Source organism: Myodes glareolus, chromosome 26 (assembly GCF_982192425.1).
Source record: "Myodes glareolus chromosome 26, mMyoGla1.1, whole genome shotgun sequence".
NCBI classification, from domain to species: Eukaryota; Metazoa; Chordata; class Mammalia; order Rodentia; family Cricetidae; genus Myodes; species Myodes glareolus.
This window is the reverse complement of record NC_142051.1, coordinates 15,532,976-15,544,270: the sequence shown is the minus strand read 5'-3', so window position 1 is coordinate 15,544,270 and position 11,295 is coordinate 15,532,976. Positions and strand designations below refer to the sequence as shown.

Genomic DNA, 11,295 nt, shown 5'->3' with positions numbered 1-11,295 from the left:
TACCCTGAACCAGAGTTTTATGACTGAGCTATCTGACAAGCCCTTTAGATATGTTTTAGCTGTACTCTTTTATAACTATATGTAAATTTGAATAAAGTTATATTTACATATAACCATATGTAAATAAAAATGTTAGCTTTGCATTCTGTCAGTCGTTATACTGAAAAATGAACTTCAGCAGTCAAGCGCTATGGTTTGTTGATTTTTGCTGCTATTTGCTCATGCTGCTTTATTTCTTTAAATGTTTCTCTTTTTTTTTTCTATAAGCTTATATTCCTTGGAATCTTAGTCTATGAGTATTCTCTGAGGCTTTGTTTGAAGATGCATTTCAGAAAGAACTTTCATCTGATTCTTCCCCAAGCCCAGGACTGCTGTCAATTCAGAGCTAGTTTAACATAATTAGTTCATCTGAGGATTTTGAAGACGTACATTTGGGAATTCCAGCTGTGAAATTACCTGGCGCGAGTGAGAAGGGAACACAGAACACGCAACAAACCCACTTAGGAGTTTGTAGAGGGGGCATGTACAGGCCTGGGGAAGTCAGTGTGCGGGGTGGGGGGTGCGTCCAGCTTTTAAAAGCTCCCTAACGCATGTGCACAAGGGTTGACATGATTACATCATACACACATGACAGGGCTCACTCATGCATGCAAGGGCTTAGCTGAGTCATATGTGAATGATGCAACCACACATGCATGCAAGGACTTAGCTATGATGCAACCATGCATGCACACAAGGGCTTAGCTGAGTCATACGTGGATGATGTAACCACACCGCACATGGGTCACACAGGGCCCTTTAACATCCCTAGGGTCATTAGGCACTTCTGCCTGAGGGCTTATCCTCACATGCATGGCCCTAGAACCTGGAAGTGTCAGCCCTATTGCGGCTGAAATCATAACAAGCTACATGCACACAGAAAGTACCTCAAGGCTAGAAATTTTCGAGAAGGCTTGGGTGTTAGAACCATGGCAGAGACGTTTCCCAGCACATATGAAATCATAAAGCCTACAAAAAAAATCAGAAGAAAATGATTGTCTCCTGCCAATGCCATGGTATGGGAAACAAAGAAGGAATAGACTTTCAGGATACAGTTCTACGTAGGCTCAGCCATCAGCCTACTAAGCCCAAGAATCCTCCACTTTACCTCCCATCTGCAGGAGTTTACAGCGCTGTAAAAGCAAAGTGTAAATTCATGTCTGAAACATATGCTGAAGGCAACAACTCGCTTCAGTACTTCAGTGACCACTTACTTACCAGCCTTGAGAACGCCTTGCGCTCCTGACAATGTATTGTTCCATCTGTATTTATTTTTCATCCAATAGGTGGGATACACTTATTGGAGTGATTCTTCATGGTATTAGTGTAGCATACAACTGGAAATGAAAGCCCAAGGCGTTGTTTTGTACCCTAATATTTTTATCACCCCAATCACTCATATTGTTAGGCAATATAGTAAGTGTAATATAGTATTTGTTTAACTTTTCAAGGAAGTGTTGGTCTCTCTTCTATGGCAAATGAAATGTTTCTTTTCTTACATTTTCAGATGGGGTCTCACTATGGTGCCCAAGATAGTCTCAAACTCCTGGACTCAAGATACGCTTTTGATTCAGCCTCCCCATTAGTTAGCTGGGACTGTAGGCCTTTGCCACCATGCCCAACTAGATTATAAAATTTACATTTCTATAAACAATGTGTGAGCACTCCAGGCAGCACTTGGTATTATCTGTCTATGTGTCTCTTTGTTTATCTTAAAATTAAGCCTTTCTAGTAGATGTGGTGTAGGAGGATCTTCTTTCTATGTGTTGCTTTCATTGGTCAAATAAAGAAACTGCCTTGACTTTTTGATAGGTCAGAATTTAGATAGGTGGAGTAGACCAAAAAGAATGCTGGGAGAAAGAAAGCAGAGTCAAACAGACGCCATGGCTCTCCTCTCCGAGACAGACACTGGTTAGACTCATGCCCGGTAATCCACAGTCAAGTGGCAATACACATTAATGGAGATGGGTTAAACGAATACATAAGAGTTAGCCAATAAGAGGCTAGAGCTAATGGGCCAGGCAGTGTTTAAATGAATACAATTTGTGTGTTGTTATTTCAGGGTATAAAGCTAGCCAGGTGGCCAGGAGCTGGGCGGAAAGCGGCCCACCGCTCCTTTTACTTACTACAGGTGTGTTAGTGGGATCTCACGTCCACTGACTTGAGAACCCTTCCCTGTGCCTTTTCACTATCTTTTATCTCCTTTGGAAAATGTTATGTCAGATATTTTGCTAATTGTTCAATACCATTGTTTTCTTAACAAACAGATTTGTAAGTATGTGTGTGGTGTACACATGTGTGAGCTCATGTGTAAGCAGGCACACTCACACACCAGAGTGACTGTGGCATCCAGAGGTTAAGGTCAGGATGTCGCCTTTCATCTGTATTTTAAAATTACGTTTGTTTGTTTTTCTCGGTGAGTCTGTGGGCCTGCACATACTATAGCACCTGTGAGGGGATCAGAAGAAAACTTTTGGGAGTCAGTGCCTCTCCTTCTAACACGAGCGCCAGGAATGGAACACAAGTGGTCAGGCGTGGAAACCAGTGGCTTACCCTGCTGAGCCACCTCACCAGCCCAACAAACAAAAGTTTTGAGACTTCTTATTCTTATACACAAGTTAGAAATGTGTATTGCACATGTTTTCTTCTGGTGGTGGCTCATTTTCTTATTGTTGAATTTAGTGTGCTTTGGTGAGTAGCCGTGCTTAATTTGAAGTCTGACTGTTAAGGCCATTCATTGCCTGTGCTCTTGGTGGCACACTTGAAAATTCGGTCTAACAAAGGGCCACAGAGATCTTCCCTGGAATACTTATAGGTTTAGACTTACACCACAGGCCTACAAACCATTCTTGTATTAAATTTTAATTGACCTCTATTGCTATTAAATATTATTAAGTTAATATATAAATGTTAAATATGAAATTTCCCTTTTCATATGTACATCTAATAATTCCAGAGATATTTGTTGAAAATGCTACCCTTCTTCACAAAATTGTCCTATGATTCTTTCTAGAAATTGACTATATATATATAGTCTTTATATGTATGTACACACATATATAAACATATATGTTTTATATGCGTAGATATATGTACACACATATACATATGTGTACATGTGCATGCTCATATGTATATTGTATATATGTATGTGTATGAGTAAATATTTGTGCACATGTGTGTAACATAGATACACATACACACATGTACATATGCATTGAACATATATTTCTATATATAGTATATGTATGTATGTATATACATACATAAATATGGGAAGTACAAGAACTATAATTATCAAACAGCTAAAAACTATATATGTGTGTATATGTGTGTATACATATACATATATATACATATGTATATAAAGAGAGAGAGACTATATATGCATGTATACATTTTCTGGAACTTTTCATTTTTCCCATTCCCTTATATGTCTGTCTGTCTTTTGCCAGTTTTATTTACACTGTCCTGATTTTTATAACTTTCTAGTAAAATTGGCTGACATTTGTCCTTAAGCTGTGTTTTTGTGATTAGTGAGGGTTTGGGGGTTTTGTTTCCTTTTGTTGTTAACTGTTTTGAGAATTATAGTTCCTTAACTTCCCATATAAATTTTAAAACCAGAAGGTTCTACTGGCCTATGTATGGTAACACTTTGGTCAATATATTTGCATCTTAATACAAACGTTATTGAACTTTGGCAAAGGGGTCTACTAAAGCTCTGGTTGTTATAATTTAAGAATGGTGCAAAAGAGAAGCAAGTGTTAATTTCAGGGTCTGTGAGCATCAGCTAGTGGATGGCTTGGAAGCGCCAGTAGTTGATGATGCAGAGCAAGGTCACAGGCTTAGGGTGAGAGAGCTCTAGCTTGGATACCTGGTTGATTATTTACCAAGCTGTGGTGTAAGATAGAAAAAGCTCCTATTCTATGTGCTTTGATTTCCTTCTTACTAAAAGAAATATAAAATCAACTTTATAGATGTCTGTGCATATTAGATAATATACCCTCTAAAATGCCTTCTGCCCTAACTGAAAGGTAGTAGGCATTCACTATTTACTATAATAGTCACTGCTGTCATTTTAGATATCATATAGCATTTTCATGAACAATATCAATAGCCCTTTGGAGGATAGACTTACAAGAAAGTGACTAACTTGCCAGGCTGTAACCTAACCACCATCTTGAAGGAATTTCCCCTTGCCACTCTGTAACAGACATTGGCTCTGGTAGATTACCTGGTTTTGTGTTCTTGGAGAATAAGGATGGATAAAATCATATTCAATCAGACGGTTCTCTCAAGCAACATTTCTGTTACCTAAATGTCAAAGCCTACTGATAAGCATCGTAGTCTCATTATTAAACTTAACTGACTTTGATTAATGGAACGCTGTTGTATAAACAGCTGGTTAAAGTGATTGAACCCTGCAGAGGAATAAGTGTCCATATGCCACAAGAAACAGACTGAAACACTTGTGGCAAAAACAAACAAAACGTGTTTTATACCTGCAGCTCTTTAGTCTGTCTCCACTTTGACTCTCTGACTCCTCGTTCTTACCTTGGGGTGACTAAGCATAATGGGTTTTCATCTTCTATCTACTGCCTTTTAGTGCCTGCCCACGTGACTGACTTGCACGTTACCAACCAAGGAATGACCAGCAGTCTGTTCACTAACTGGACAAAGGCCTTAGGAGATGTAGAGTTCTACCAAGTCTTACTGATCCATGAGAATGTGGTCATCAAAAACGAGAGCGTCTCCAGTGAGACCAGGAGATACAGCTTCCACGCTCTGAAACCCGGCAGCCTCTACTCGGTGGTGGTGACCACAGTGAGCGGAGGGATTTCTTCCCGGCAGGTGGTGGCGGAAGGCCGAACAGGTAAGAAGTGCCGATTTGTGTCTGCAGCTTCCCGATACGTCAGTACGTGAAGTTGCCTTCCGTTTTAAACATCCTAAAATGAAATGTAATTCTCAAGTAGCTTATCCAGAGTCTTGCTATGGTGCCCAGGCTGACTCTGAACTTTCTGGCTCTTACCAGCCTCCTGCCTCAGCTTCTCCAATAGCTGGGACAACAGGACTATATCGCTGTACTCCTGTAGAAGTCACATATATGTTTTGTAAGCAACGTCATCGAATGCTTAGTGCTGAATGCCACCTAAATGGTGCCCCAGGCTTCATTGTTCTTGTCAGTTGAAATTGCGAGCTGAGAAGATAAGTATCAGTATGGTTACTGTGTCAGCACCAAAAAAGTGGAATTTTTCTAATACATTGAGAGCCTATTAAAGTAATATCATATTATTTCATATAATATATGAAATTTATGTTCCAGTTTCATAGGGAAAAATATACAAACACAATTGAAGCTTTGATAACTATGGTTAAACTCAGAATCAGGTCAATAACCTTGACCTTTTAATTTCCCATGATTATTATACGTTGGATTCAGGCGTCTTTATCTATAAACCCAATGCTCAGATAGCAATTAAGAGTTGTGATGTCATGTAAAAATCTCTTGCCAAAACCACCAGTGTCTCCTACTTCGCTGTCTTAGTGAACCACTTCCAATAACATGCAGAGACGCAGCTACGAAACTGAACCCATGTCTCCTGGTCTTAGTAGAAATTTACTGACCCTTGCCAGTTCTCTCTTTCTGTGGCACTAGACGTAAGAAAGATACCAGGGTCTTTCCTGAGACCCAATACCCTCTTCCTTCACTTGTAAGAGTCACTGGCACCATGATTCAGTATAGTATGGTCAGGGTAGAGGGCTGAACATCTGAGAAGGCCCGTGTGTCCATCTTCCTGTGAGCTGCAGCCCCTATTGGTCAGGTTAGAGGGACCTGTGTCCTGTCACACGACTGGGCAATGTGGTCGCTCCTGATCTGACAACTCTACTGACTGATTCTTCTCCAAGTCCAAATCAAGATCCAGGCTCCTATCACCCGACAGTTTCCTTCCTCTGGATTCCCGCAACTCTTTCCACTCCTGCGGAGACTTGAGGTAGAAATCTGACACGGTCTGGCAGAGATTAGTAGGCCTGGAAGCAGAGGTAACATTTCTAGCCTCATTGCGCTGGACCGAGCTGTTGCATGGCTGTAGTTAGTGTCATCTGACTGCAGGGGAAGCTGAGAAATATGGTCCAGATGAGCTTTGAGCTTTAAGAGGAAAGGGGGTCAGTTGGTGAGCCAGTCATACTCAGTCCCGGGTTCGTTTCTAGTTTAAACACCACAAACGACTGGGGATGTATCTCAGGGATAAAATACTTGCTTCACAGACACAAAACCTTGAATTCAATACAAGTACCACCGAAAGAAAAAAATCACCACAATACTAATGGACATACCACAAAGGCTATCCAACCCGCTATTAAGCATGAAAATAGTATAGTCTCTGATATCACTTGAAATCAGTGAATATTTGGAATAAATGGGACTTTATTTTATAAATCATTTTTATTCCTGTATTTTTAGCATAATCAGAAATATCAGTATTTGGTTCATGTTATACAAAAGAAGCATTCACTAAGTTGATGAGAAAGTCTATGAAGGATAAATATAAAATTCTGAGAACAAAAGTTCTGAATAAATATGTGTGTTATCCAACCGTTGTCCTAAGAGAGGAAAAAGGCACCACTATTGTATATACCTAATGACTAAGGATTTCAGAGACTCTCTAAAGTAGTCCAGGTTTTACAGAGCAAAATAATTCAGCGGCTAAAACCACAATGATCATCATTAGCGTTTCTTCAAATATCTCATATATTTCTCAACGTACAAATAATTTTGGAAAGTCTTCTAGCTCACGCAAGCTCACGCAGAGCTGAAGCGGGTGCACGAAAATGGTAGGAACTGAAGTTTGAAGTTTCAGATATTTGATCAATCTAATCCCAAGCTGAGGAAATTCTAGAGAAATACCCAATAACTTGTATATCTTAAGTGAGTTACACTTTTGGAAAAACTCCTGATAACTCTATCTTTTCTGATAACATATGCACAGCTCATCAGTCGTGTGTAAGATGGACTTTGGGCTTAATTCATAAGGACTCTCAGGTTTCACTGAGCCGAACCCCATCCTTTGTGTGCCGTGCAGCAGCCCTGACAATTACGTGAAAATTAACTGAGAGTTAAATAGCCCATGATGAGAACAGCAGTACAGTCTGTGAACTAGAGTTCCATCTGCCATCACCAAAGGCAGTACTGTGTACTAGATACTCACCTCCAATACCTAATGAACTTCTTCCTACCGCACCTACTAATTTCTCAGTTTGAACTTGTAACTTAAAGCATCTGTGTCTGTTCCATGTTTATACACTTGGGAAATACAAGTCTCTCGGTAAATGTTTGTGGCATCGATCTCTAACTGATACAAACGAATGATAATTATGGCTGACTTCAAGGAGGCTTTCCCAGTCCTGGCCATGGTTTTCTCTGCCCAGTCTCCAGACCGCCAGCCAGGCTTCTAGGATGTGCTTTGAGGATTTCGGCCACTAGAGGGCAGAAAACGCTTTGCAAAGGAATAAGGGACATCTTCAGATGTGTTTTCTATTAAACGTCCCAGGAATAAAAAATAAAACAAAACAAAAACCTGGTCACATGAAAGTCAAAGGCGACCCAGAGTCTAAGTTCTTCAGAAAATCCGTGGAATTTTTTTCCTTTACTCTCAAGTATCTTTGTTTTGTTTTTTGTTTTTTTGTTTGCTTGGTTGGGTGGTTTTAGGTTTTTGTTGGTGGTGGTTTTTATTTTGGTTTTTTGTTGTTGTTGTTGTTTTGTTTTCTTTTGTTTTTGATGAGTTAGATTCAACATGATTCATTTGGACTTTTAAAGTCTGTGTTCCCTTTTCTACCAAAACCCTCCCGGCAAAGTCCCATAAAATACCCCCTAAACCACTCCCTACACAGAAACCCCATAAAGTCACAGAGGTGGCACACTTGGGTTATGAGGCATCCAAATGGCCTCCTAGTGATGTTTTGTTTTTCTTTAGCCTTTTGGTGAAAGATAGTTTGTCTTCCCAAAGTCACTAGAAATCCTAATACCTCCTCAACTTCATGTGTGACCAACTCCGATATCCCAGTCCACAGTTTTTATTGAGCACAATAGTTAATTCAAACTTGCAATTCTGTTTTTGTTGACGATTCTTCCTCCTTGTGCGAACTCACAGTCCCTTCCAGCGTGAGTGGAGTCACGGTCAACAATTCCGGCCGTAATGATTACCTCAGTGTTTCCTGGCTGCCAGCTCCTGGAGACGTGGATAACTACGTGGTAACCCTCTCCCACGACGGCAAGGTGGTTCAGTCCCTCACCATTGCCAAGTCTGTCAGCGAGTGTTCTTTCAGCTCCCTCACCCCAGGCCGCCTCTACAATGTGACCATCACCACCAGGAGTGGCGGTTACGCCAGCCACTCCTTCAGCGAAGAACGGACAGGTAAGGATTACCAGGACACAGGGCTCCCAGAAGCAGGTCAGCTGTGTGACTCTGAGCATCTCGGACCTGCAGTGGTCCTGGATAAAAACAGCTAACATCACAAAATTGCTCTGTAGTCTTCCTATTTTAGCTGGAAAATATATATGTGAGCACATGTCACATTTTCAGGAACACTGTCCTAGCTTTCATAACTAGAATTTATATTATATTTAAACAGAACAACAATTATTTATGTTTAGGGAATGTTCTTTGCTTACTAGAACATGGGTTCATATATACTAACTAATTAATCCTTACACAGTCCTTTCTGAGATAGTCATTATTATTCCCATTTCACAGATGAGGAAACCAAGCATCAAGGTTAAACAATTTACTTGCCCAACTGTTATTGTTGTGGAGTTGCCAGGAAGTTTTAGATCTTGGGCTTAAACTTAGGTCTGATTCACCCCAGAGCCTACCAAGGTCTTGACTCCATAGTCTTATCTGAACTACATGACGGCCAAGCCTACTGTGCCTCCTCTGCACACAAGGTAAAAATGGTACCCTTTATAGTTCCTAGACCAGGGAGCAAAATTCTTAGCAGATAAATGCCAGGTCATTGACATGCTGGAAGGAACGAAATACAGACAGCCACCATTTTCCCCGACGCATTCATACGCTCTGGGGTTTACATCTGAAATTTCTGCTTAAGGTTGACATCAATATTTTGTCCAATCTTTTCCACGGGACTCTGAAACTTCTTTTCCGATGACCATCGAAGACAGTGACACCACCCTGTTAGTGAACCTAGATGCTGGGGCTGAGTAGAAACTCACTACCTTCCTACTAGAGGACTAATCAGAATCAAGGGTTTCCACGGCAACCCAGGAAGTCATGAGGAGTAAGAATGGGTCGGCAATCTCTTTTTATGCTTCTTTTCAGTGTCTTCTAATTATGTGTGTCTTTGCGTGACTATATGCATGTGAGCACTGGTGCTCACTGAAGTCTAGAAGAGGGTGTCCCAATCCCCTAGAGCTGGAGTTTGGGGTGGTTCTGAGCTGCTGAGTTTGGGGTACTGGGAGCCAAGCTCAGGTCGTCTGTGAGAACACTAAGCACTCTTGACCTCTTAGCTGTCATTGAAGCTCCAGGGCCTTTTAGTACCTGGTTTTTTAGTTCACAGGCCTTGGGCCCCCTGTCCCCAATTAAGAGCCACGTGTTCGCCTTGTTACAGAATGCTAGCACTGAAGTGGTCCTTCTGCCTTCTCATCTGGAGATCATGAAAATCCCAAAAATAAAGTGTAGCTTTTCCAAGGTGACGTGTCTGAACTGTGGCGAAGTTCAGCCATTACATCCGACCAAATTTGGAAACACTAATCAGGAACAGAGATTTTTCTCTACTGTCAAATAGTCTAAAGTATAATTATACTGATAATTACAGCTGTGACTTAAACCTGAAAAATCAATGATCACTCCTGGAGTAATCTTACATCAGAGCAACATAATTGATCAACTCAGGGCCTAAAACTGACTGGGAATGAAGGCTATTGTAGCCTAACTACCAATCTGTGACTTCCGGTTCACCCACCTCACCGGCATTCTCTCTGCAAATAACTCTAGCGTTGCAAGGCCCCTGCTAAGATCTCCCCAAATGTGAGAAATACGCTATTTTCTCCTCAGCGCAGCTTCTTTACTCCACGTGAACTTGGATCTGGTGCATAACTGACAGAGGTCAGTGACTAACAGGAGACTCGTGTCCGGGTTGCTGTCAGACTGATTTGGGCTGGCTGTCTTAATACTCTTTAACTTTCCCAAAGCTCTTCTCCGTTTGAGCAAACAGAGCAATGTTTCTAATCCCATGTCATGTCCTCTCGCTGGGCACCAAAGGCTTCCAGTTCCACCTGGAGAGCCCTTTATTGACTTAGCACCACGCTCAGCTACTTCTTCTTCCTGTAGTAATTGCTTTGCCTTCAGTAAATTGCCAAGATCACCGGCTGTCCTTAGTCCGTGCATACAGTGTCATTTCAGACTATCTCATCTCTGCAGTGGCTGAATGCTAACAGAGCTGTAATTGGTTTCAGGTGAAGCCCCATCTTTGTTCCAGTCCTTTGGTGTGCTAGGTTCTAAAATAAAATTGATCAGTAAATATAATCCAACAGAAGATATTAATACAACCCGTATGAAAGCATCATGAAGAAATAGAGTATAAAGTGCCAAGATGATGGAATTTCTGGCTCTTGTGTGGTTTGGGAGAAAGTGAAAGAAAAGGACATAGGTTTGGCATATGCCAGAGTCGACTTCCTGTGACGTAAACCAAACTCCCACAGTCCTAGAGGTGTTGAAAGGAGCTAAAAGAGACAGCTAATTGGAAAGGAGGCTTGGTGCTCCAGATCAAGCATGGGCCCCTTGTCCAGGCCCTTTCCTGTGAATACCCAGGCCTGGTTCTAGTCAAATAGAAACAGAAACAGAGCTAAGAGATGGTTCAGTCAGCAAAACCACTGCCATGCAAGCATGGGGACCTGAGTTTGGGTCTCCAGCACCCACATTAAAGTCCAGCATGGTGCTGTGGCAAGGAAGGTTGCTTGTTCTTACCCGCCACCCAATTAACTTAGCCCCGAAATAACCACACAGAAACTGTATTAATTAAAACACTGCTTGGCCCATTAGCTCTAGCTTCTTATTGGCTAAGTCTTACATATCAGTTTAACACATTTCTATTAATCTGTGTATCAGCACGTGGCAGTGGCTTACCAGAAAAGATTTGGCATGTCTGCCTCTGGCAGCTTCATGGCAGCTCTCTCCTTGACTCTGCTTTTTTCCTCCCAGAATCCAGTTTTGTCTTCCCCGCCTACCTAAGTTCTGCCCT

The 11,295-nt window shown here is 41.4% G+C and overlaps 1 protein-coding gene across 2 annotated transcripts in view; it reads left to right on the top strand.

Annotated features, from left to right (window-relative positions):
• Positions 1-11,295, top strand: part of Ptprb (protein tyrosine phosphatase receptor type B) — a 114,134-nt gene that overhangs the window by 51,589 nt on the left and 51,250 nt on the right. For both annotated transcript variants that reach the window (XM_048418617.3, XM_048418618.3), the window contains 2 exons: positions 4,646-4,912; positions 8,190-8,453. In XM_048418617.3, coding sequence (XP_048274574.3) covers positions 4,646-4,912; positions 8,190-8,453 — 531 coding nt within the window. The remainder of the gene's footprint in view (positions 1-4,645; positions 4,913-8,189; positions 8,454-11,295) is intronic.